This window comes from Saccopteryx bilineata, chromosome 9 (genome assembly GCF_036850765.1).
Source record: "Saccopteryx bilineata isolate mSacBil1 chromosome 9, mSacBil1_pri_phased_curated, whole genome shotgun sequence".
NCBI classification, from domain to species: Eukaryota; Metazoa; Chordata; class Mammalia; order Chiroptera; family Emballonuridae; genus Saccopteryx; species Saccopteryx bilineata.
In genome coordinates this window covers 5277042-5304171 of record NC_089498.1, presented here as the reverse complement: position 1 = coordinate 5304171, position 27130 = coordinate 5277042, and the positions used below count along the sequence as shown (strand labels likewise).

The 27130-nt window shown below is 58.3% G+C and overlaps 1 protein-coding gene across 1 annotated transcript in view; it reads right to left on the bottom strand.

Annotated features, from left to right (window-relative positions):
• The window catches only part of NKD1 (NKD inhibitor of WNT signaling pathway 1), a 75667-nt gene that overhangs the window by 18845 nt on the left and 29692 nt on the right, over window positions 1-27130 (bottom strand). Inside the window, exon 4 of the mRNA XM_066242620.1 lies at window positions 10190-10256. Within this exon, the coding sequence (XP_066098717.1) occupies window positions 10190-10256 (67 nt within the window). The remainder of the gene's footprint in view (window positions 1-10189; window positions 10257-27130) is intronic.

Here is a 27130-nt window from a genome sequence, read left to right as displayed (position 1 = left end):
GGAGGCATCCTGGGCTCATGTGGGCCAACGGCAGGCTGGGCAGAGCCACGGTCACTTTCTCGGGACTGTTTACCCTGGCAAAGAGCAGGGACTCAGGCAGCAGGATGGCACGGCCCACCCAGCACGAGCCCCCGACAGCTGGCGCCATCCAAACAGCAGAAGGAGGGCTGACATAAAACAGACCCGCCTGCCTCACCCTCCCTCCCAAGCAGGGGGAGCACCTCAGGGCTCTTCCCCCCTCCCCAGAGTCACTCGGGGTCCCTGGGAGACCGGCTGTGAGAAGCAGGCTGGGCACTGTACAACTAACTCTTAGGCGGCGGCGTGCCCGTGCGGGCAGCAGAGGACTGTGTGTGGCATGTGACACTTCTTGGATAGATGGAGGAAAAGGTACCTTGGGGAGAGTCCTCTTTTTTTCTAACGTGCACCAAAGTATCTGTTGCTTGCAGAATGCTGTCCCAACCCACTCCATCCGGCACCTTATTCCGTGCCATCCTGCTTGGGCTCCTCTGATGGCTTCGCAGGGAGCCTGCCACGATGCACGCTTCCTGAGAGCTGGGGCCCTGCAGGCCTGGCCCCGGGCCACCCTCTATGGATGGCATATACCGTCCGCGCACAGAGCAGACGGCACGCCAGGGTGCACCGGGCTACACCAAACCCCACGGGTGAACTTGAGGGCCGTGTAACAAAACACCACGAACTCTGCTTTGATTGAGCTGGGGACCGGGGCAGGGGACTGAAAAGGGGGAGATTAGCCCTGAATCCTCAGGGACTTAGGCTAAAATCCAAACCCTGGACGGTACCCAGCAGACGCCCGCTCACGGGAACACAACCCGGAAAGGCCCGGTGGATGTTCAACTCCGGAAGACGAGAGGCATCTGAAGGGACGGCCAGGATGACATCGGCCCCACCCGAGGCCAGACGCGGAGAGGACACTCAGAGGCATGGCAGACACCTCCGTCAGCCCAGTGCCCTGGCCAGCGGTCCGTTACCACGTTGAGATTGAACACCGGCCACAAGTCCCTCGCTGGATGGCGACACCGGCCCTCACGCCGTAACATACCCACCACCCTTTCTCAGCGGTGCACGTACAGACGTACAGACGGACAGAGGTGGGCCGCGAATAGTTTCGTCTCGGGGTTGGCTCACCAGGTCGTTTCTGACTCCCCAAACCGCACCCCCCCACAGCAGCTGTTAGAGGGGAGGCAGATGAATTTTAATATTAGCCTATGCCAAATATAATTAGGCGGGTTAATCTGCTGCGCTTAAAAAGAGAAAGCTATCGTGTGTGCATTCCAGACCAAATGGTTTCTTGCGTTTACGGGAGGCTCTCTCCGGGGAGCGCGGGTCCCAGAGGCGCACGGATCCGCCCAGCAGTGGGTGGTGTGGGGGTGCCGAGAGGTGAGGTGGGGGGGACACACACATTCCTTCATGAACTCCTCTCTTAGTAACACCGCGCAGGGCAGGGCGGGATACTGCTTGTGTTTAGCAATGGAGGAGGGCGCTAAGCTTAGAAAGCAAACTCAATCAAGCCCATTTCCCTTCTGAAAAGGACCGACTGGCCTCTCAGCCCCGTCCCCTCCCCCACCAGAACCGCTGCCATCGTTGGACCCCGCCATGCCCTGGCGCGGTGACCCCCGCCAAGAACACTTTTTCTGTCTCTCCAACTCCTGCTCATCCTTCCCGTCCTGTCCTCAGCATAGGCCTCCCCGCCTCTGGGGAGCGTCCCTGCACGTCCTGGGGACACCGTTCTTCACCATCCACTGAATCCTCCTCCTGTGGCCCGGAGAGACCGCCCAGGGCCTGTTCCACTCGGGAGACAGTTCACCACCGTCAGCAAAACGAAACGAGTATGGCAGGACTAGGAGCTGACCCCCGGAAGGGGTAGAAACAGAAGAACTAACACCCCATTTTCTCCATTCCCCCGACCCTGGTCTCTCCGTCCTCGTTACACCGCAGCCGTTGACACCTGCTCCCGCCTGTCCTGCCACCATGCTCCTGAGCATAGCATCCAGGCTTCCTCCAGTGGGAGGCAGCCTCACCCCCCAACCCCCGTGGTCCACGGGGGACAATGCCACTCTGGCTTCAGGGGCTCACTCGGTACCCAGACCCGACCCAGAGAGGTCACGGTCAAGCGAATGGGCTGAGCTTCTGGACCCTGCACGTGCACAGGCCCCTTCCAACAGGTGCTCACATGGCTGTTTCTATGACACTTTCGAAATCAGGTATTTTATCCTCAATCCGTTCAGATCGCCATGTCTCTTTCTATTCTGACCACCCATACCTCCCCCTGACGTCCTGTGTGACGTTGGAGTGGCGCCTCTGGAATCCAGCGAAGGGGAGGGTGAGCTGAGAATGTGTGTTTTTAGGTTTCGTGTATATATATATACACAGTTTGCCGTTATAAAAGAATCGTGTGTCCTTTTTCTTGAGGAAGGCGCCCCCCGCCACCTCCCCAGGACTGGATGAGCTGTGGGTACCATAAAGTGTACAGTAGATGCAGCTTGGTCAGAAAAGTGAGCATCACACTCCTGCAAGAAGTATTGAACTCGGCAGCTCTCCCGGGTGGTGGCGGAGCTCCTAGGACGTGAGTGCCCAGAGCTGGGTGGTCACCTTTGCCACCTTCGGGGAGGGGGGTGGATGAGGGCGGGGGGGGCGCTCACAGAGGATGGAGGGAGAGATGTCAGGGAGGGACAGAGAGCCAGTGAGCGAGTGCAGCATGCGTGCGTGCGTGCGTGCGGGACGTGGCTGGAGCTCCCCACAGCCCGCAGCCCTTCTCAGGGACAGTCTACCCCAGGAGTTTTCAATTTCATGAACCAAAGCTTGAGCGAATTTGGGTAAAAGAGACACCCGAAATAACCGAAAGAAGCCAAAATGAACACTCCATCCCTCCATCCCTGAGTGGAGAGCACCCTCTGCTTCTCAGGAAAAGCCACCACCACTAAAACAGCGACGTACCCCATGCAGGGTGCGCTGTGCTGACTTCCGGCCACGCCCACCCCGGACGGCTGCCCGCCCGTCCGTCCTGAGACCAGCGATGCCCGCGGCGTCTCTCCCCCCTCCCCCGTCCTCTGCCTCCCCATGCAGGGTACGCTGTGCTGACTTCCAACCACGCCCACCCACCCAGGATGGCCGCCCACCCATCCTAAGACCAGCGATGCCCGCGGCGTCTCTCCCCCGTCCTCTGCCTCCCCGGGCTGCATTTTACCAAAAGTAGATTTTATTTACTATAGAAATATAGAAAGAAGAAAGGAAAAAAGAGGGGCGCGGGACACCTGTCCCAACAAATAGCCCTTCAGCCATTTTTTCTCATCAGAGCCTAATGCTGACGACCACGCTACTTGATGGTTCAAATAGGACGGAGATGAAATATCTGTTCAAGGGGGGAGGGGGAAACACTGGGAGAGGGACAGGGCGGGGGGCGGGGCAGGAAAAAAGTCTTCTTTGGGCTAAAAATACCATGTCCCTTCCACTTTCCTCTGTCTCCGCCCAAGTTACAACATGTGATGAAATTCAACTTTTAAAATCTAACCCCGAGCGACCCGAAACTACTAAAGCCTCCTGGGTATCTGACACAAGTCAGGATCTGCGCTGTTCCAGCTGGGTTTTTATGGAGAACAGACTTGAGGGGAACTGCTGTCACCGCTGAAGCCGGGCTTCTGGGACTGCAGAGGAGTGGGGTCCGGCAGGACAGGCTCTGAGCTGAGGGAGAGGAGCAGCGGGGACAGCCCACCCGCCCTCCCTGGGGGGCCGCCAGCTGCTCTCCAGTGAATTCCCTTCCTCTCAGACTCCCAGGGACCACCGGTCGGCCCCTCTGACGGGCCAGCCTTGCCCAGGGGTCATGTGAAGCCAAGGACAAGACCTATCTATGTATCTATCTATCATCTATCTACTATCTATCGATCTATCTAATCTATCTATCATCTATCTACTATCTATCTATCTATCTATCACAGTGGTTCTCAACCTTTCTAATGCTGTGACCCCGCAATACAGTTCCTCATGTTGCGGTGACCCCAAACCAAAAAATAATTTTGCTGGCTACTTCATAACTGTAATTTTGCTACAGTTATGATTCGGAATGTAAATAACTGATATGCATTATGTATTTTCCGATGGCTTTAGGTGACCCTGCCGGGGTTCAACCGCTGATCTATCATCTATCTACTATCTATTGATCTATCTATCATCTATCTACTATCTATCAATCTATCTATCTATCATCTATCTACTATCTATCTATCTAATCTATCATCTATCTATCATCTATCTACTATTTATCTATCAATCATCTATCTACTATTTATCTATCTATCATCTATCTATCATTGATCTACTATCAATCATCTATCTACTATCTATCAATCATCTATTTATCTACTATCTATCTATCATCTATCTACTATCTATCTATCATCTATCTACTATCTATCTATCATCTATTTATCTACTATCTATCATCTATCTACTATCTATATATTATCTATCTATCTATCATCTATCTACTATCTACTATCTATCACCTATCTATCACCTATCTATCTATCTATCTATCTACTATCTATCATCTATCTATCTATCTATCTATCATCTATCTATCTATCTACTATCTATCATCTATCTACTATCTATCACCTATCTATCTATCTATCTACTATCTATCATCTATCTATCTATCTATCTATCTATCTATCATCTATCATCTATCTACTATCTATCATCTATCTATCTATCTATCTACTATCTATATATTATCTATCTATCTATCTATCTACTATCATCTATCTATCATCTATCTATCTATCACCTATCTATCTATCTATCTATCTATCATCTATCTATCTACTATCTATCTACTATCTATCACCTATCTATCACCTATCTATCTACCATCTATCTACTATCTATCACCTATCTATCTACTATCTATCTATCTATCTATCTATCTATCTATCTATCTACTATCTATCATGTATCTATCATCTATCTCTCTGTCTCTCCCAGCTGCTCCCTGAACTCCAGACTCAGCGACCACCTGCCTACTCAGCATCTCTACTTAAATGTCCAACAGTCGTCTGGACCCCAACATGTCCAAAAACAAAAGCCTGGACTGTCACTTGTGAAAAAGTCCACATTAAGGAGCTCAGAAACTGCCAGCGCCATTTTCTGAGCTCCTTAATTAAGCTAAGCGTCTAAAGTGCATCCAAGAGCCCTTTCTCTCCCTCCCTCCCTCCCTCCCTCCCTCCTCCTCCTCCTCCTCCTCCTCCTTCTCACCTGCTCCCCACCCCCCACATCCACCACGACTGCCTCCTTGCAGGGAATCTGCATCTCAGCTAAAATGTCACCTCCACAGAGAGGCGCTGTCACACCGACCCGGCACGGGGCCGGCCTTCTTCGCAGAGTGCCACTGCTAGAAACACGCGTGCTGGCTCCCTGGCTTCTTCACCCCTACCTGCCTCCCCCAGTGACCGCCCTGACACCTACCTGCCTTGTTCGCGGCCCCACGCGCTCAGCAGATGCTGGCCCAACACTCGCGGGACGAGCCCCTGGAGGCCTGAGTTCTGCCCTCGGTCTGCTGTCCGCCTTGGACAGGTGACATCCCCTCTCCGGCCTCAGCTTGCCGACTACCAGGAAGGGTAGGAATGGCCCTTGGAGGGCTCCTGAGCTCCGAGAGAATGGCGGACACCTCACACCTAGGTGGCTGGATCAACTGGCCTGGGCCCGCGGGGAAGACACAGGACCAGCCCGGGGGGGCCTGAGGGAGAGGGTCATCTGACCTCAGTGACTTCATGGTGTTGACTTCATTCTCCTAGTGAGTATTTATTGAGCACTTACGTCATGACAGACCCTGGGCCACACACTGGGAGTCTGACACACTCAGAGATTCTTTCCAATAGGATTAGAGAAGCGTTGGAAACAGGCCTTGGTTGGCCTGGACCAGTGCGTGATCGTAAACACCGGTCAGCCCCGTGTCAAGAAAGATGGACCATGAAATGACCTGAGTCACGACAGCTCACTCACGCTGGGCACCTTCTCTGGGCTCCTGTGGATGACCTCACCATCTTCACAGGAACCCCGAGGAGGAAGTGCCCCCAGTGAGGACACTGAAGCACAGAGAGGTCAAGCAGCTCACCCAAGGTCACAAAGCACATCACAGAAAAGCCAGGCTGGAACTAGGGTCCAACTCACAGGTCCCCAGAAAGTCAGAATAAAGTGGGGGGCTCTGCTGGGGGAGGCAGTGTTCGGGGCCCCTGCACTTTGGGACGGGCCCCCCGTCTCAGTCCCAACACGACTGCCCGGCTTGGTGGGACCAGTTCCTGCAGATACGTCCCCCCTCGGGGACTGGGGAGGCAGAGATGCCACAGTCCCTGACACGGCCCAGCCCAGGCTGGGAGGTGAGAAGCGGCTAGACCCCCAGGGAGAGGGGCTGTCTAACACCAGGGGGCTAGAGGGCTCCTTTCTGAACGAGACCACACGCTGGACTGGGCTCTATGAAGTCAGCTTCCTACAGAAAATGCCAAGCGGGGTGCACCCGGCCTGCTTTCAGCCCCACGGGAGAGGTGGGGAGACAAGGACGGGCACCTGGGGGTGCTGAGGTGCGTGGGCAGAGGCCGAGGGTGAAGCCAGGAGTGAGCGAGAGGCCGGGCAGGGCTGGGACAGCACTGGGGGGCGGGGACCCACGGACAGGTCTTTCCCTCGGATGGGCACAGACCCAGCACGTCCAGGCGGCTGCTCAGCGTGGCACGGGGCTGCCCAGCGGGCCGGGCACCAATCTTCCCGTCAGCTCCCGCTGGGGAGGCTGGGACATCCGGTGGGTGCTGGAGTGAAGCCTGGGGCTGACCGGCTCCCATCCTCACTGCCCCTTGCTGGGTCAGCGGAGGGAAACTTCCTCTCCCCTTCTCCCCACTCAAGCCACGCGGCCCGCCCCCGCCACGCCCGGCCAGCTCTGAGCTCAGGACTTTTTGATGTTGACTTCGTTTTCGCCACAGTTCAAAAGGAGCTGGGCCGCCGCTGCCCTCCGCAGGCCTCAGCCTTCATCCCCGGCCCGCACGCTCCCAGCTGGCCAGTTAAGGCGGCTAAGACGCCGGATTAGGGCCGGCTTTACATAACAACGCATCCCTCTCCGGGGATGGTTAAAAGACTTCTTTTTATCTTTACGCCTCAGATGGCCTTTCCCCCCTCCCTTAAACAGCCCTCCAGCCCGCCAAGAGGCAATGAACTTGGCCAACAGGAAGACAAAGAGGAGATTCAGGACCCGCTGGCTCTCCCCCCCGCCGGCTGGCTCTCCCTGGCCCGCGCACAGAGGGAGGGACGCCCGCACACCCCCACCCCCGCCTCCGGGCCAGGTGGACGCTCCCCCGAGGCCGGGACTCACGGCACCTGTGCTCACCAGCCCGGCGGCGCCATGGCCTGCCGGTTATGGCCACCACGTCCCCCGGCCAGAGAGCCACCGACCATCACTGGGCCCGGCCTCCCCTGGGCAGGCAGGGCCAGACTGGAGCCAGAGCCGCCACTCTTACTGTTTTATTGACTTATTAGTTTCACTTTTTAATTCTCTTGTTAGCCTTTCCTTTCAGGAGGAATATATGGTTACATTCTTGTAAAAGTTAAAACGTTAATTACAGTTAACAGAACAGCCCTCTTGGGCCGCTCCTTCCAATTTTAGGCTCCTCTGCCCGTGTCCAGGAGCCACCGTGTCTGTCTGTCTAGACCTCTAGCCACACAATAATACACATTAGTGGTCTGTACACACACACGCACACACACACACACACACACACTCACACTCACACAGAAACCGTGTTGCCTGGTGCCGTTTTGACATAACAGAGAACATGCTATCTATAACGCAGCGTACCTTCCTGCAACCTACCCCGAATGCTCTATGTTTTGTGCTTCTCTGTCAGCTTTTGATTGAAGAAAGGGGCTGAGCAACTTGACCACCAACAGCCTAGTTGTCCAACCGCCCCCCCTCCCCTCGCATTAGGAAACTGAGGCAGGCTAGTGCCTCCCAATCCCCTCCCCTGGACGGTGCTGCCACGGATGTGCCTGAACGGCGTCGATGACTGGCAAGGTGCCCAGGCTGCCCTCCAAGCCGGACGTGCAGCCGGCGGCGGGCTGAGGGTCAGACCGAGTGCCACCAAGCTCACACCCTGTTTCACTCAGGAGCTGGGACCCTCGGGCACCTCACGTTGATCCCTCCTCTGTCACCCAGTGTGTGTAAGAACCGACCCCACAGCGGTTCACCCTCCCTGGAAGGTGCCTGCATCCTCTTAGCAACCACCGAGTCCAGCTCCAGGTCCCCCGCTCATGATGTCGGAGGCGGAGGAGGGGCCCCGGGATGGGGGGTAGGGAGGACGGAGGGGGAAGGGACAGGACCTGGCCCGGATCCCGAGTCGCTGCAGGAGCTGGGAGGGAGCCGGGTGGCCGGGTTCCTGGGCCAGGGTCCCTTCTGCTTCCCGGCATCAGGCTCGTGATCCGAACCCAGACACTGAACAGAGCGAACGCCCCTTTCAGAGGGAGGTGGATTCCGGGGGCCGGCCATTTCACGCCGGTGTGGTGAGGAGCAGACGTGTCGTTTAAAGTCAGTTCCATGGTTTCAGACGGAGCCTCAACAGACAGAGAGGTGCCACGTTTTGGACATTCACCCGGGACCCCATAAAGGATGGGTAGCCACAAAGCCAGACGGAGAGATGGATGATAGCTGGAGGGTGGTTAAGTGGATTAAGGGATGACCGAGGAGGGATAAGTGGATAGACAGAGTGAACAGGTGGGTGGTTGGACGGATAGTAACGGGTGATAGATGGAATGGACAGAGAAACGGACGTACAACACAACGGGCTTGCTAGTAAGTTACCCCGTGAATGAACAAGTGAAGAGATAAGTGGAATACTGCTGCAGCCCGGGTCATCCACGTCCGAGGCCACCTCCGTCCCCAGGGCCTGCATTCTGCTGGCCTTTGCCTGACTCCCCAGATCTCCCCTAGGCTCCAAGTCCCGTCCACAGAGTCCAGGATGACCACTGAGGCTGGGGGCAGCCCCTAAGCACAGCCGCCAGATCCACAGGCACACACGGTCCAGGAAAACAGCCCCCAGCCTGGACAAGGCTGTCTGTCCATGAGACTCCCCCACCCTGGATGCAGGACCCGCTCACACCTGAGCAAAGCTTGATAGATACCCGGTCCCCGGCCCGCGGGGTCCGTGACCGAGTGCGTCTCCTACAACCGTGCTCCTCAGAGTGCCGTGGGCCTGCATGTCCCCCGGAGCCTCGGGAAGTGCAGGCTGGACTCGGGGGCCTGGGACTGGCCCTTTGTAATAGCTCTCAGGCCAGAGGTGCCCACTGCTCTCAGGTGGCCTTTCAGAAGCTGCTGGGACTGTCTGCTCTCCTCTCAAGACCCCCCCAGGCCTAGAGACCCCTGGGCCCCCAGCCTTCCTGCCAGCTGCCTGACCTTCCCCGCACAGAGGGCCTCACTGGCGTAAGGCGGCCTCAGTCCAGCGGGTCTCCCCTCTGAGTCCGTGTAAGAAGCGGAAACGCCATCCCGTTCGGCAAACGCCTGCAGGTGCCGTCGGCTCCTTGCGCCAACTCGGGGAGCCCCTGGCGAACGGCCCTCACTCCCTCTCTGCAAACGTGGAAGAAAGGCCCAGAAAGGCCCGTGGCCCAAAGTCAAGGGAGCGTGCCAGGCTGGCGGCTGCTCCGCAAGTGTCCTAGTTCTTTCTCCGACACGGAGCTGCCCCTTGAAGAAATTCCCCTTGAAGGAAGACGATGTGACGGGGGTGTGTGGGTGCCACACGCTTGTGCTCCAGGGCAGTGAATGAACAAGGGGGACACATACCAGCTACCTTAGGGAGTGCTTACTACATGCCTGAGACTGTGTGTGTGTACGCGATGGGGCACATGAGTAGCCATGGTGACCGCCTCCCAGTAGAGAAGCTACGGTCAACCTGTCCAAGGTCCCCCGGCTGATACAGAGCCAGGCTGGGAGGTGAACCCAGGTGGCCTGGCTCCACTCAGCGTGCACCGTGGAAGCCACCCTCCCCCCCTGCCCCTCAGCCCTGCCCACCCTCCTGGAGGACAGGCCTGTCCTCCTCCTGGTCTGCAGGTTTCCCGGAGGGCACGCAGGGCATGCGGCAGACCAGACGGCCCCTTCCCCACCTCCTTGCCCTTCTGGGAAGAAAGTAACGGGTTCCGGTACCTTCTAGTCGAAAGTCTTCCTCTTCCTCCTCGCTGAGCGTCTCTCTGAAGACCTCACCCATGAGCTCCTAGAGGAAGACAGGACAGGGACGGTAAGGATGCATGGGATCAGGTAGGCACCTGGCACGGGGGCAGAAGAGGAGGCATCGCCAACCTGTGCCTGGCTGCTTGCAGGAGAGCAGGGAGCCTGTTCTGATGGCTCTGAGGGGGGCTTGGGCCACCTGAAGTCGGGCCCGTCACCCTCGGGAAGTTGGATTAGCACACTGCTTTCTAGGAGGTGAGTTTTCTCAGCCTCCAACCCCCATAACTCACCACACAGGGCCACACTTCCCCCTCCGAAAGTGAGTTCCACCCTCCACCCCGGAAAAAGCCAAAGACAGATCGTCTACCCCTCTGAGCAGACCAACGGGCCTGCCCCGGGGGCCTCGAGGCAAGAGCTCACTGGGGGTCCTTCCTCCACAGACGGGGCCAGGCGGGCAGTCTCGGCGGTTTAGACAGAGAGGCTGGTGCCCTCCAGGGCGGCTGCTCCCACCCTGAGCGTGAATCCAGACTCACTAATCACGCCCACATCTCCTGGACACACACATCTCCTGGTCACTAGCCCGATGCCTGCACACACCTTGCCTGGTCCCCTTGTGTGAGCTAGCGATGTCTGTCTGGTGTCTCATCCCAGAGGGCAGAGTGGCTCCCCCCCCCCCCCACCCCGCCTCGGCCAGGTCAGGCTGCCTTGGGGGGCAGGGGGCTGTCGGGTTGGCTGGGGAGCTGACTGAGTCAACAGGCTGGGAAATTTCTGGGCTGTCCACCAAGGTCCCTTCTCTTTGACCGCCAGCTCAGCTGGATGACTCCAGACCAGAGGCTAAGACGAGCTGTCAAGCTGTCTTCTGTATGTGTTGGTTTTCTGCCAAGAAGAGTTCTATGATCAAAAAAAGATGATTTTAAACAAAGCCGAACAAGGTCCCTTCCTGCAGGACCGGCTATGGCAACGGACACTGTGACTGCCCAAACAGTGCGGTAGCTCGCGCCACATTCCTCGAACCCAGAGAGACCACGGGGTCTTATTTCTCAGAAGCACGGCGTGGGACCCGCGTCCCAGGAAGCCACCCGGAGACACGCCCCTCTCTGCGGGCAGCCGTGAGTGCTGGGGGGAGGGGAGGCCGCCCTGCTTTACCTCTCCTGATGCCCACAGCGACACCGTGGCCGAGTTCTCAAACCACAAAATGACAAGCGGTATAAAAACAACAACAACAACAACAAAAAACTCGCAGTTGTCACCGTCTCTTTCTGGGGGAAAATTAAAAAAAGTAATATGGAGAAGGGAAAGGACCCTGTTCTAGAAAAATTATGCACCTCGGCCGCTTAAAAGAAAAGCTGCTGTTCCTCTTAACAACAACAAAACATTCATTACATTAAAATGGCCAAACTGCTTTGTATCCTCCCCTGGCCACAGCTGGGAGTGACTCTCCCGTTCTTGTTTGTTTTCAAGACACACAGTGGACGCTGAGGGTCAGAGCTGGTCTGACCCTCCTCCTTTCGAGTCCTTCTGGGGCGTGGCAGTGGCATCCTTCACGGCGGCTGAAAGGTGGTCCTTCCGCCTCCTGCTGTCCCCACGACCTCCACAGCGGGCTGTGTGGGATTCCTCGCGTCAGTCACGGCAGCTCCTCTCTCCTCCGCCGCCGCCAATTATTAAAATCACCGAACATTTCCTGGGCTTGTAAACTGGCTGTTTGTGTTAACAGAGCGGGAGTTGACAGGGGAGCCGGCAGACGGTGACAGGTGAGGGACACGCTCAGGGGGCATCATTAGATGGCTGGGACGCCCGAGCAGCCAATTAGAGCGACTCTTTCATGCCAGAGGAATACGCATAGCGCCTCTGCGGAAAGGCGGGCGGGCGGGCGGCACTGCCTCCCGGGAGCAGGGGGCTGTCTTCAAGGGAACCACAGACGTCCAGGTGCTGAGGTTTTTCCGGAGAGCGGGATGCCGAGCCTGACCTTGGCTGCCGCCACACCGCCCCCCACACGGCCGGCAGGGTCTGCTGTTAACTGGCACACTTGGAGGAGTTGAAAGACTCCGGATGTCACCACCGACAAGGCAGCCGCCTCGGACCCCGTAATGATGCTTCGCGGTGCGTGTGACGCACCCCTAAGGCATCACCCCTGATGACAGCTTCCGAACTCTCCGGGCAGAACCGTCCGCTGGGAGGACCAAGCTCTCGGACATTGTGAAAACAGGGTCCCGCACGTTCTGGCAAGTTCTGGGGTCGGTCTCGTCCTGCTAAAGCTAAACCATGCTCTGTTCCCTGTAACACTTCAAAAGCCCCTCAGTACCCCGGTCTATCGACACACTGCAGAAAATTCATTTCGACCACGGAGCCGGATGGCCCAGGGCCGGTGCAGAGCCGCGTCTGCGGGCCTCACGCTCTGAACCGTGAGGCCAGAGGCCCTGGGGGATGTTGAACCAGACCCAGGCTCATGTCCGGCTCTGCTGCCTCCCTCGGCCCTGGACCTGGGGCCAGCCACCGCCTCCTCAGAACCTCAGTCCGCTGGTCTGCTAAATGGGCACAGTGATAAACCACAACAACAGTACACAACAGCTGACACCTCCTGTGCGTCTCCTCTGCGCCAGTCACCGGGCTAGGCGCCTTCTCTACATATGAAGTCCTGTAACTGTCACCTGGCTCTGCTCTCGATCCATGTCTCAAGGAATCAGTGCTCATAAAAATGTTTCACAAATTGTCAAGTGACCGGTGTAATTGTTATTAGGTGTGTTTGGTTTTTCTTTTCCCTACAAAGAAAGTGCCCTCTACCCTCAAAGACCAGATGAGACAGGAAAATAATGCTCATGACAGCCACTCACGTCACTTACACCAAGCTCTCACGGCCCCCTCACCAGACCCTCCAGAGAAAGGGGTTCCCACTAGCTCTGTGTTTAAATGAGAAGGCTTCAAGAGGCCAGGTGGCAGGCTCTGGGTCCCCAGCAATGAGGGGCAGGACCACGATTCATCCAGCTCCCCTGATGCCTGAGCACAGAGGTGGCCAAGGGCCCTGGCACTGGCCAGGGACCAAGGATCACACTTCAAGAAGTGCAAGAAAACTAACCAGCCTGGCCAGTAGTTCTGGTGGGTCAGGGACCATGCCGTCCCTCCATCCAAAGAGTCTCAAAGGTCCCCACAGCCCTTACCCACCAGGTGTGGGGACCTGGCAGAGCCCAGACCTGCCTTCCTCCAGCACTGCCCTCCTCTGCCCCACACGGGGCCCCAGGAGGAGAGGCCAGCTCCTCTGGGCGCTGAGTGTACAGCCAGCACCAGCCCGGGCCCACAATCACAGGCGCAATGCCTTATAAGGCCTCCGGGGACGTGAAACCACATCAAAGCAGGGCCTTGGGGAGCGGGCCCGAGTTCAGTTGGGGTTTTTCCTCTTTGTCTCTGCGACTTCATACCCCTGAGCTTAATGCCTCCCCCTCCCACCCTGCCTGCCCCAGCCATTCTCTGTCAATCTCTCTGTGCTCTAAGAGCTAACAGATGTTGGTGGCACGGGTTTCAAAGCAAACTCCTGGTACCCACAGAACCCGGCACAACGGAAGAGATTCCCAGGAATGCGCAGGGCTGGGACCGGCCGGCCGGCCGGGAAGCGGAGGCTGGGAGGCAGGACCCGGCCACCCTGAAATCCTTCTGTCCAAGCAGCCTGCCCTGGAAACCTCCCCAGGACATTCCTGGCGCGCTCTCTCTTCCCGGCACGCTGTCCGGAGCAGCCCGGCCTGTAGCCCGGGGAACCGGCACCGCCGCGGGCAGCCCTCGCTGGGAGCAAGCCTCCGCTGTCGGGGCAGGGTGCTCCGTTACCAGAACCCACCAGAGCCAAGGGACAGTGGACGCCCGGCTCAACCCCGCTGACCTCCACCTTGCTCCTTGGTAAAAGGGGGGGTGTAGGTGTCAGAGACAAAATGCCGAGCAGGGTGTCAGACAGACGCAAAGATGGGGACACGGAGGAGGAGCCTCCGTCCCCTCCCCGCAGGGCCCGACTTTGCCCCGTGCTCAGGACACTCTTGCGCTCATCCCTGCAAAATGCCTAACGTCCTGTGGTTGGACGTCTCGGTGTCCACGCTGGTCCCACACTCACACGTGTGCACCAGGGAGGCACATTCAAGTTCAGAGATGCTGAGGGCAACGCTGTTCCTAGAAGCCAAGGGTCCGAAACGGGCCGAACGCCCGTCAGAGGAAACCGCCGCGTCCACAGGGAGGAACGCCACGCAGCGGTTCCAAAGAACCGGGCAGATCCGTGCACACCGACACGCAGAGCGCACGCCACACGGAAGACGGAATGGGAGCTGCTGCGTGAACATCAAAGAAAACCTCAAACACAGGCCTGGACCGTGAGATCACCCACCTGTGTTCGCGAGAGTCACGGTCGCCCCCCAGCAGGGGAGGGACGTGGGTGGGGATGGGGGTCGGAAACTTCAGCCTTACCAGAGCTGTTCTAATTTTAAGGATGAGTACAGTCATGGGACACTTGGGTCATGAAAACCTAATTTAACAAAATCGCACACAATGATCCACTTTACAGAAGAGGGTCCGGAGGCTCAGCCAGGGGACCGAGGGACTGGTGCGAGGGGACAGGGTGCTCTGTTACCAGAACCCACCGGAGCCAAGGGACAGTGGACGCCCGGCTCAACCCCGCTGACCCCCACCTTGCTCCTTGGTGCGAGGTCACTTCAGGAGAGAAGGCAGAGAAAGCGGCCTGGCTGGGTTAGCGCCTTCTGAGCCTGGGTTCCTTGGCTCTGGAACGGGGCGGTGGGCCCTGATGATGCCCGTGGTCCCCTTGAGTACTGAGCTGAGCCTCCAGACCCCCGCCCAGCCCTGCTCCGGGGCGAGGGTGGGAGGGAAGCCAGGGTCTCTCTGGGCCTCAATGTCCCTGCTGCCAACCTCTAACCTGGGCACCTTGGCTATTTCTGTCCCCCACCCTCTACCCCCAGGGCTTTCTCTGGCTTCTAGAACCCACTCGACCCACCAGCAGGGCAGCAAAAAGTTCGGTAATCACCCACTCGACCCCAGTCCATGTCACATGCAAGCCAGTGCTGCCCAGGCAATCACAGAGAAGGGGGAAGAGGAGGCTGGTGACCGTACTGGGAAGGAGTCCTGTGGGCCCCGGCTCCAGGGACAGGCCGGGAGGGGCTGGGGACCCCCTCCTCCCCAAGGAGGGGAGGGAAACAGACTCACTCCCCCCACTGCCAGCAGAACCTAGACCTCAAGGGGAAAACACATCTCTTTTCTCTGAGGAGCAGGAAGTCAGGCAGAACCCTCGGCCACTCCCCTGAGGACACCGCAGCCTCCCATGGACGCATGTCACCCAGTGGGTCTGTGGGTTCTGCCTGCACAGCACCTGTCCCTGGGCCGCAGCTAAACCAACTGGGGCTGTGCCCCGGGGCCCTTATCCCGGAAGCTGGCAGGACAGAAATCGTCTCTGGTGCCAAGGCTGCGTCTAACCCAGCTGCTGGGGTCGGCTGGCTCTAGGAGGGAGCTCACGGGGACAGAGACAGAGGCCGACGCCCGGGACAGGACACTCGTTCAAGGCCTCAGGCCCCGTCTTCTCCACAAGCGAAGGGCGGGGATCTGGGTCTGTTTTGCTCTAGAACAGCACCTGACACACAGTAGGCACGCAGAGTGTGTTTTGCTCTAGAACAGCACCTGACACACAGTAGGCACGCAGGGTCTGTTTTGCTCTAGAACAGCACCTGACACACAGTAGGCACGCAATAAATGTCTGATGGATGAAACCCGTGGCCAAGTCCACCCCCGCCTGCCTTTCCTGGGAACGGGACAGTCACAGAAGCCCCTAAACTGCCCTCACTGCTCCCGGCAATGCAGGTCAGGCTTCCGTTAAGCGCAAAGCCCCCGGGACCAGGCCACAGTCCCCTAGAACCCGAGCCAGGATCCCCAGCCACGCCAGGAGGCCGGAGGGAGGAGGCTGCCCCTGCCACCTGCTATGCTGCGCCCACTTCACAGGTGTCAGCCTGAGGGAGCGAGCTGAGTGGAGGAGAAGCAGGCGGCTGCACAGAGCAGGCCTTCAAGACTCAGATGCGCGGCAGTAATTCACACTCCTCCAGTTCCCCTGATTCTATCTGCTCAGGACACCACCAAGTCCCCTGCCTCTGCGCCCCAGGCTCTACACCCTCCACGGTGCAGAGAACCTCCCAGGACGGGTGGGTCACCGTGCCCACGGGCGGGGCAGCAACGAGCCAGCGAAGTCGACCGCGGGGGCCGTCGCCCCAGCAAGCCAACGGCATGCACACACCTCGGTTCCAACTCCCCCCAGAACGGGGTCCCACTCAGGCTGCCGTAAGTGCTCAACACTTGTCTTTACATCGGGTCTCTCTCTCTCTCTCTCTCTCTCTCTCTCTCTTTCTTAAACCTACTCTTGCAATACACAGTACGATCAGTGAAATCATGAGCTTTAAAAAAAGAATGTATAACGCGCCTGACCAGGCAGTGGTCAGTGGATAGTGCAGGGGTCCCCAAACTTTTTACACAGGGGGCCAGTTCACTGTCCCTCAGACTGTTGGAGGGCCAGACTATAAAAAAAACTATGAACAAATCTCTATGCACACTGCACATATCTTATTTTAAAGTAAAAAAACAAAACGGGAACAAATACAATATTTAAAATAAAGAACAAATAAATTTAAATCAACAAACTAACCAGTATTTCAATGGGAACTATGGGCCTGCTTTTGGCTAATGAGATGGTCAATGTCCGGTTCCATATTTGTCACTGCTAGCCGTGACAAGTGATATGACGCGTTTCCGGAGCCGTGATGCGTGTGTCCCGCGTCACCGGAAGTAGTACTGTACGTGAGTGATGCCGCATCCTGTGCTCCTCTCACTGACCACCAATGAAAGAGATGCCCCTTCTGGAAGTGCAGTGGGGGCCGGATAAATGGGCTCAGGGGGCCGCATGTGGCCTGCAGGCTGTAGTTTGGGGACCCTCGGGATAGAGCGTGGGACTGGGATGCGAAGGACCCAGGTTCGAGACCCTGAGATCGCCAGCTTGAGCGCGGGCTCATCTGGTTTGAGCAAAAAGCTCACCAGCTTGAGCCCAAGGTCGCTGGCTCGAGCAAGGGGTCACTCAGTCTGCTGTAGCCCCCTGGTCAAGGCACATATATGAGAAAGCAATCAATGAACAACTAAGGTGCCGCAAGGAGGAATTGATGCTTCTCATCTCTTTCTTTTCTTTTCTTGTCTGTCTGTCCTATCTGTCCCTCTCTCTGTCTTGGTCAAAGAAAAAATGTATAATGCATATTATACAAATAAAGAACCGTTAAAACACGAGGTGTCGGCCCTGGCCGGTTGGCTCAGCGGTAGAGCGTCGGCCTGGTGTGCGGGGGACCCCGGTTCAATTTCCGGCCAGGGCACACAGGAGAAGCGCCCATTTGCTTCTCCACCCCCTCCCTTCCTCTCTGTCTCTCTCTTCCCCTCCCGCAACCAAGGCTCCATTGGAGCAAAGATGGCCCGGGCGCTGGGGATGGCTCCTTGGCCTCTGCCCCAGGCGCTAGAGTGGCTCTGGTCACAGCAGAGCAACGCCCCGGAGGGGCAGAGCATCGCCCCCTGGTGGGCAGAGCGTTGCCCCTGGTGGGCGTGCCGGGTGGATCCCGGTCGGGCGCATGCGGGAGTCTGTCTGACTGTCTCTCCCCGTTTCCAGCTTCAGAAAAATACAAAAAAAAACCCAAAAAAACCACGAGGTGTCCGTCACTCACGCCACATCGCACCTCCCAGCACAATGTGAATCCGATGGTGCTTTGGGAACAACAAGCTTTAAAGAGCCCAAGGCCGAGGTCCTCTCCCCCACCCCCACCCTGAGCCACCAGGCTGGTGCCACCAGCTGGGAGGGGGTGGGGGGAGAAAGGAGAGGCAGCAGGGAGGGCAAGCACCTGCGAGGACGGGTGAGGAACACGCCCACAGTCCAGCGGACGCTCCCCGCCCCGCACCACCGGCCCTCCTAGAAGGCTCGTGTTTCTGGGCTGTGGTTTCTGGGCACGGAGAAAAACGGCTTATGCCAACGGGAAAGCGGCAAAGTCGGCATTGCCCAGAATCCTCCAGCCTCTGGGATTCCTGAGCTCTTTCAGGGAGAGGACCCGACGCAAGGCGGATTGTCAGGAACTGGGTGGCCCCTGGGGCTCTGAGAGCGCACTGTCGGCATCGCGGGAACTCTCCTCCTGGCGTTCAAAGGGGTTTCGACAGTGGAAACCAGGGTCCGATGGACTCATCAGGGTGTGGAGTGACGGAGGTCACGAACACCAAGGACCCGGTGGCAATGATAACCAGCACTTCTTCAGCAGAGCCTGGCCCGTGCCGAGTGCCCCACTTAGCATGTTAGGGACACTGCTCAACTCTCGGGCCACCCACGAGCTGGGGCATTAGCTCCAGGGAAACTGAGGCTCAGAGAAGGTGGTGACTCACCTGAGGGTCTGATGGGAAGCCCTAGCTCGTCCACTTGATGCTGTGTGACCCGTACAAGTGACTCCACCTGTCTGTGCCTCAGTTTCCCCCCCTGAACACGGACGGGACAGCACCGTGGTGGGGCTGCCGGGAAGGGAAACAGGAGCTAACGGGAAGCGCTCCGCACGCCGCTGGGCAGCCGGCACGGCAGACGTGGAGCTGCGGCTTCTCCTCTCCGGCCTGTCCATTCTCTGCCCTCCCACCCCCTCTCCTACCCCACTGTGTTCAGGGATGCCGAACACCTGGCCCCGGGAGGGCCCAGCAGAGCCTCCACCTCCCCGTGAGGCCTCACGTGACTCCTCCAGTGCTGCCTGCACTCAGCTGCCCCCGGTCTGCCATGTCACTGCCCGCCACACGGCTGAGCCTGCCAGCCCCTGACCCACACACCACTGACCCCACCATGCCACTGACTGCCCTACAGCCAGCCTGCCACACGGCTGAGCCTGCCAGCCCCTGACCCACACACCACTGACCCCACCATGCCACTGACTGCCCTACAGCCAGCCCGCCACACCGCTGACCCTGCCAGCCCCTGACCCACACACCACTGACCCCACCATGCCACTGACTGCCCTACAGCCAGCCCGCCACACGGCTGAGCCTGCCAGCCCCTGACCCACACACCACTGACCCCACCATGCCACTGACTGCCCTACAGCCAGCCCGCCACACGGCTGAGCCTGCCAGCCCCTGACCCACACACCACTGACCCCACCATGCCACTGACTGCCCTACAGCCAGCCCGCCACACGGCTGAGCCTGCCAGCCCCTGACCCACACACCACTGACCCCACCATGCCACTGACTGCCCTACAGCCAGCCCGCCACACCGCTGACCGGCCACACCACTGGCCACACCACTGGCCTACCACGCTGCACAGCCAAGTGCTGATAACAGGGGAGGCCAAAGAGGCTGCGACGTGCCTCTGATCATCGAGCAGCTGGGCCGGCCTCTGCCAGCAGCTCCTGGCCTGGGGACAGGCTCTGGGTCCGCTGCCAGGGTCCAGCGCATGTGCCCTGCTGAGCAGAGTGGCTATGAGCCAGGCAGCTTATGACAGACAGCACTATCATCTGTCGACCAGAGGACGGTGTCCCCACAGACCACGGCCACTGCACTGTGGGGGGGGGGTGCACCCCTGCCCTCATCAAGCCAGCCCTGGGGGGGGGGGGGCTCCACGCCACCTGGAGCCCCAGGGACGGGCGACATTTTCTCTGCTCCAGAATGAGGGGTTTGGGCTTCTCACTTCTCCTGAGCAGGCAGAACAAGATCCTCTCATTTCTATACCCCAGGAGTCCTCACGTCCCTGAGCGGACAAGAGAACAGGGGCTGGGCCAGACTCTGGGACCCTCCTGCTGTGGATACACACACACAACACACACCCTGTACACACAGTCTCACACACACAAAACACACAACACAAACACACACCACACATACACACTCACACACTCAGACATACATAAACACATTTCACACATTCTCAAATACACACTCTCAGACACACATACACACACAATACACACTCACACACATTCACATACACAACACCAACACACAACACACATTCTCAAATACACTCTCTCTCTCTCTCTCTCTCTCTCTCACACACACACACACACACACACACAGAGTCCACCCCATCTGGCCCTCCGCTCTTGCGGAAGCCATCTTCCTGCCCTCGCCGGGCCCCGCCCCCACAACCCAACCTTGGGGACCCCGGGCATCCCTCTCACAGGCTGAACACCTGCTGAGGGTCGCGGAAACCCCACCTATGCTGCGTCCCCTGCCTGGAGCGCCATCAGGCGTCTCCCTCCCCCACAGCAGGGACTGCTGACCCCCAGCGTCCCCCCCACCACCCCAGAGTCTGGGCGGAACTGAGGGTCGCACTCCGGGGAGCCAGGGAACTCGGGGGGTCGGAATGCCCGCTGTTTCTGTGTCCCGGGCTCCACACCTGTGAACCTGCGTCTGCACCTGTAACAGGACAGGAGCCTGCGGCACAGGCAGGCTGTGCCCTGAGGGCCACAGGAGCAGGGGGGGTGACAGGACAAGGGAGACACAGGCTCCAGTCCTCCGAGTGACAGCAGGGGAGGAGCCACCTGGAGTCAGATTCCCAAGATGAATAAACAAAAGAGGCACATTTTCCAGAACACTCTGAAGGATCCGGGAGGCTACCAGCCAGCACGGGACTGCCCTTGGGGAACGTGACTGCCAGGATGGGGGGCCGTTCCCCTCTGTTGTCCAGCTCGCTGGACTCTGGACTTGTGGTGTCCTGTCTCTTCTCTTCTCTCTCTCTCTCTCTCTCTCTCAACCAAACTGGTAATAGTTTTATACCAGAAAGAAAGGAAGCCATTCAAAGCGGCTGCCCGCTCACCACGAGCACCGAGCTGTTCCACGGGCGTCTCAGACTCGTGTCCAAACGTGAGTCCTGTCGTCCCAGACCGGTCCTCCCCTTTCCCTCCCTGTAGCCGCGCAGGGCGGCTCCTTCCTCGGTGCTGCTCTCAAGCGGGACACCCAGGGGTCCTCCTGCAGCCTCGACCCTCCGTTCACCACCCCGTCCCCGGGTACCTGGTTGGTGAGCTTTGCTTTCAGAACTCGGACCCTGGAGCCAGCAAATGCTCCCCTCCTCCACGTCTACTGCACGCTCCAGCCATAAAGAGACCATCCCCTCTGACCTGGACGGTGGCATTCCATTTCTAGTCTCTGTCCCCGCATTAGTCTCCAAAGTCCTACGAGTGCCCTTTAAAGCCCTGCCCGCCTGTCTGCCCCAGCCCGCCCTGTCCCCGTCCCCGTCTGCCAACACCTTCACCTGCTGGCTGCAGACACACTAGGTCCTCTGTACCCGCCCTTCCCCTCTTTCAGGTGTGGGCTCGCCGCTGTCACCTCCTCCCCACGGTGAGGCCTTCCAACCCCCCCCCCCATTAGGAACTGCAGGTCCTCCCTCACCTCCCTCACCCCTTCTCGGCCTTAGTTTCCTCTGGGGCACGGAGCACCATCTGACACGACACGTATCGATGCCCGATGGAGGAGGCACTCCACCCAGACGTGTTGAACGACTGACTAAACGCGGCTCTGTATTTCCTGACTCAGGAAAACGCCCCCCACGTTTTCCAGCTGCCAAAGAGCAGGCAGAACCCCACGGCTCTCGCTAAATTCTCTGCACGCATTTCACGCAGTCCGAGGTGCCCTGGGGAGACGGCTCCGAAGCGTTTCCCGAGGCTGCACCAAGCGCCAGGCACCGGGCGCTGGGGTCCAGGCTGTGGAATCGCTCGCCATGAACAGGCAGACCGCTTCTACAATCAGAAATAACAGCTAAGCCTTCCGAAGGCCCGTTAGAGCAGACGGAAACCAACCCAAGTTGGTTCTAGAAGTCGGCCGGAAGGGGTTTTGGTGGTGAGGTCTGCAACTTCCCAGCGAAACGGGTGCTTTTCCCTTTTTCTTTCTTTCTTTTTTTTTTTAAGAGAGCAGAAGTGGGGGGGGGGGAGAGAAAGAGAAGAGAGAACGAGAAACATCACTATGTTGTTCTGCTGATGTACACATTCATTGGTTGATTCTTGTATTTGCCCTGACCGGGGATCAAACCCACAACCTTAACATATCGGAAAGATGCTCTAACCCACCGAGCTACCCGGCCAGGGTGAAATGGGCGATTTTCTGACTCCAGCTGGGAAGGGAGGTGGAAGCGATGGGCTTCTCGGCCCGTGGACCCCACCACTCCCGCCCACCGCAGCGCCGTGCACACAGGCCCCCAGGAGAGCAACGGCCAGAAACGAGCTGCTTCTCACTCCTCTTGGCTGTGCACGAATAGGAAGCCGGGGGGCTGGCAAGACCCTTTCTTGTGGTTGTGTGACGCAGACGAGGCTTTGATTCCAGAAATGGCAGGAGGCCAGCTGAGCATGTCAAACCAGGCTGTCACCGGGAGCGGGAAGGATGGCCGCTCTCGCCTCTCCAGTCCAGTGGCTGCACACCAAATTCAACCGTTTCCCCTCTCAAGCAAGCAAAGATCCAATAAAAAAAAAAAATTTTTTTTTTTTTTTAGAAAGAGACCTTCCTTGCCACAGAGTGGTCCCCTGGGAAGTCCATAAAAGTCTGGGAGATGCTGAGAGCCCAGCACCTGAGGTCTGAGGATGCTCTTGAGCCCAGCACCTGAGGTCTGAGGATGCTCTTGAGCCCAAGAACAAGAAGTCATTCATGACAGGGACCCATTCACACACCTGCACCTTCTCCACTGCGTGCCCAACCACCCTCTACGAGGTCAACAAGGAAACGGTCACCCCCTCTACAGATGAGGAGTCTGAGGCCCCGGAGGGGAGGCAGGAACCTAGTGCAGTTGGGAGGGAGGGACCAAGAGGTCCCTTCCTCCTGAGAGGAAAGCAGGGCTCTCGGGATGTACAGCTGATGTGTGGCGGGACGTCGGGATCGGACCGGAGCCCTGGTTCTGAGGTTCTGACCCGCGGGAAGTCGAAACCCCTCTGAGACTCTCCCCCCAGAGAAAAACTGCCGCGCAAATAAAATCGCACATGGACCCTCTTTGCGAACTTAAGGTGAAGAACCTCTCAGAGTACAATTGAGGAAAACTAAGACCTCAGAAGGGGACAAAGGATTGGCCAGGGTCGCAAAGCCAAAGCGTGGCGGGACACGATCAGGGAGGGCATCCGTTCTCTTCTGCTGACGTTCACGAGATGGGAGGGTGGGAATGTGACACAGAGGAGAGCATTTTCATTCCTTACAGAGAGAGTCTGTCTAAGGGGGGGGGGGGGAAAGCCAACATAGAAGAAAAAAGACCCAGGAGGGAAAGCAAGAAAAAAGAAGGAAGGAAGGAAGGAAGGAAGGAAGGAAGGAAGGAAGGAAGGAAGGAAGGAAGGAAGGAAGGGAGGGAGGGAGGAAGGGAGGAAGGAAGGAAGGAAGGAAGAAAGGGGAAGGGGAAGGGGAAGGGGAAGGGGAAGGGGAAGGGGAAGGGGAAGGGGAAGGGGAAGGGGAAGGGGAAGGGGAAGGGAAAGGAAGGAAAGGAAAGAAAAGGAAAGAAAGGAACGAGTCCTAACAACACAGTCTGAGCACCTGGATCAAACTATACCTGAAGCTGGTCTTTCCCTAGACGTTTCAATTAAATGAACCACTAAATTGTCCCCTTTGGGTAAGACAGTTTGGGCCTATTTTCTGTATGAACTGCTGAATGAGTCCTTCTCAATCCAGCCTCCTATCACCCCACCTGCCCCTGGCACGATGCTAGGCACAGGGTGCAGAACGCAGACAGCGGCCAAAAAAGTACGCAGCTAACCCCTCCTGTCCACTGCCTGGGAGGTCCCGTATTTTCTCTGCATTGATAAAAACATCCCGGGTGAGCTGTCCAACAGGGACCCCGAATCACGAAGTGGGGCTGGGGAGGTACAGGGCAGGGGAGGGACCGCCCCTGGCAAGCCAGGACATCCTGATAATGTTCTCAGAGCTAGCGAGTGACTCTGGGGACAGCAACCCCGAGAGGCCCCGCCCACCCAGCTCAGCGGTCCCAGGCGGTGGTGGTGGCAATGCGCTGGCCTTGCGATGACTTTCATTGATCTGGGGCCAACACTGGCTGGACGGGGGCCGCTCGTCTCTCCCAGAATGCAGCCCTGGCTCCTGCTCAAACACAGGCCTGGCGTCTCCCGGGGCCTTGGCCAGCTCGGTTGTCCGCGGCGGCCAAGTCCCTGCCCAGAAGGCAGATGGGACAGGTGCACAAGGCCTCTCCAACCTGAGACCTAGGCCGTGACAGCCCACACACAGCCCTGCTGGGTCCAGTGGTGAGCAGACAGCATCCCCTTGGGCTGCTCAGCCCTGAACTACACCACCTCCCTGACCTGCCCCCGGGGCGGGGGGCAGCCTGTCCCCCGGATTTCTAGGCTCGGCCAGGCTCCCAGCCTGAGGTTGGATACCTGAAGAACCCTTTGCCACCCGGCTCCCTGGCTCAAGCCCCAACCCGGAAGGCACCCTACACTTCCTGATTTTCACAGGGTCCCTCCCCTGCTCTGCAGCCTTCCGTGGCTCCCCATTTCCAACCAACTCAAAACCTGCTGTAGTCTGGCCCGACCTTCCCGGTCCTGCTCACGGGAGACAGGTGGTTATGGTGAGGGAAAATGCTAGCCTGGGAGCCTCGCCTGCTGCCTCAGTTTCCCCATTTGGAAACAGGGAGGAGGCAAGGCAAGGAGGTATCTGCAAAGGCGTTCCTGCAGCAGCAGCCCGAGTCATTCCATGAGCTCAGGAGAGGGTCAGCTCAGCCAGGCCCTGACCTCTGTCCCTCTGCTGCTGTCTCAGGCCACCCCAAAGGGCCACCGCCCGTGCATAGAACCACGGGGCAGTCGCTCAGAAGCAGAAGTGCTGAAGGGAGCAGGAAGGTGAGCTGAGGGTCTGAGTGGGCCCCCCCCAACCAGCCTCTGGATCAGCCCCAAACTCCTGCCCCCAGGTCCTGCAGTGACCACGGAAAGACATGCGGCTCGGATTCAGACACCGGCACCCGAGTGTCACCGCCAGGAAGGACCCCAGCGGCCTCCGCCTCACAAAACAGTAACTATCAGGTTAATTTCACAGTAGGGTGACTGCTCACAGTGCTGTCACAGGAGCCAGCAGCTTCGCCGAGTGGCATGCGGCCAGATTCTGCCCCCGGCTGCCTGGTGTCCAGGTCTTGGCTCTGTCACCTACCACCTGCGTGATGCTGGGCAAGGTATGAAGCGTCTCTGTGCCTCAGTTTCCTCCTTTGGAGCACAGAGAAATGATATCCACTTCATGAAGCTGCTGTGAGGATTAAACTAGGCGATGCTTGCAAAGCACCGAGAACACAGTGCCTGGCTCATCAGACGCTCTGCAGGAATGTTTGTTCAGTAAATAAAAACGGCCCTGGTTGGATAGCTCGGTTGGCTAGAGCATCGTCTGGAAATTCCAAGGTTGCAAGTTCAATCCCCAGTGAGGGCACATACAGGCTAGATCGACATTCTTATCTTTCTCTCTCTCTCTCTCTCCCTTCCTTTCTCTCTAAAATCAATAAAGATATTTAAAAAATTTTTTTTAAATAAGTAAGAATGAAGGTTAATATAAAGTCTATGAAGATGTGCTTGTAACAGAAAAGAAGGACGACCCATCCCACCCCCTCCCCACAAAAGGGACGACCGCTTGGGAGTGTCTTTAGCACCTGCAGGTGTGACAGGTAGGAGGTAGGAATGGGTGCGGGTGTTTCTGCTTCTCCTACTGGGCACAGGCCAGACAGACCTGTCGGAGGCGTTACGTTCTGGTGTCTGACCGGGGGGCGGGGGTTAGGAATCGCGGTGCCACGTGCAAACTGAGCCCTCTGGATGCTCGTGCGGACGTGAAGGGGGCAGTAGCCAGGCACACAGCGGGCTCTGTATCTGACACACACACACACACACACACACACACACACACACACGGTGGACAAGAGCATCCTCGTCCTACCGAGGAAGCGCGGCCCTCCTGGGTGTGGTTGTCGCATAGCCAAAGACTCGGTGAAACACTGGACGTAAGAGGCTCGGCTCCGCACCTCGGTGGCACACGGGAGCGTCCCTATCAACGGTGGACGGGGGCTACCGTGATGTCTCTGGCTGCTACAGGCTCCCTTGGGCCGGAGGGGAAGGACCTGAACACACTGTGCAGCCCAGGGGGCTGCCGCACAGCGGGTGGGGGCGGCGCTGGGAGGGGGGGGACGGCCCTGCCCCAGCGAAAGCTTGGCGGCTGGACCTCGGAGGCAGAGGCCTCTGGAGAGCCGGCTCCGCGGGCCTCAGAAGTCAGGCCAGCTCCCAGTTCCCGGCATCCTGGCCCTGAGTCCCCGGTCGGGCCCGCTGCCCAGGGCGCTCGGATCCTTCCAGGGCCCGGGATGCACGTCCAAAGCTGCTTCATCTCAGACGCGGCCCGGAATTCCTTGGCCGGCAGGGACCACGTCTCCACGTGGTTGACACGGCCCAGCTGCTGGGGCGCCTTCTCCCGCGCCCCCGCCGATGCCCCTTCCAGCTCCTCAGCAGACGAACCTGGAGCTGCCTGGGTCCCAGCCCGGGTCCAAGCTGCATATTCGGTACAAATGTCAGCGAGGGGCTCTGGCCATCCCGCTGGGCCCCTCGGTGCCTGAATGGTGGCAGGTGCCATGTGGTCCAAATCTGAATATACTGACAGGTTTTCCCCACCCTGGAACAAGACCCCTCGAAAGGCCAAGTTCTGAGGGAAGAGTAACAAGAACGAACAAGAACGCACGCTATCTGTTCTCCAAAGCAGCACACTCCCAGTGCAGCAGCGCCCTTGACCCTCCGGGGCAGCCAGGGAGATGCTACCACAAGCCCCACGGAAGGCCCCTTCCTCAGGAGGCTCTGGGAAGCCATGTCTGGGACCCTTGGTCTGGGTGTCTGGGACTGGTCCCCATTTACAGATGACAGCCAGAGCCCTCAGGGACACTGGGGCTGCAGGATGGGGCTGGGATGTCACCC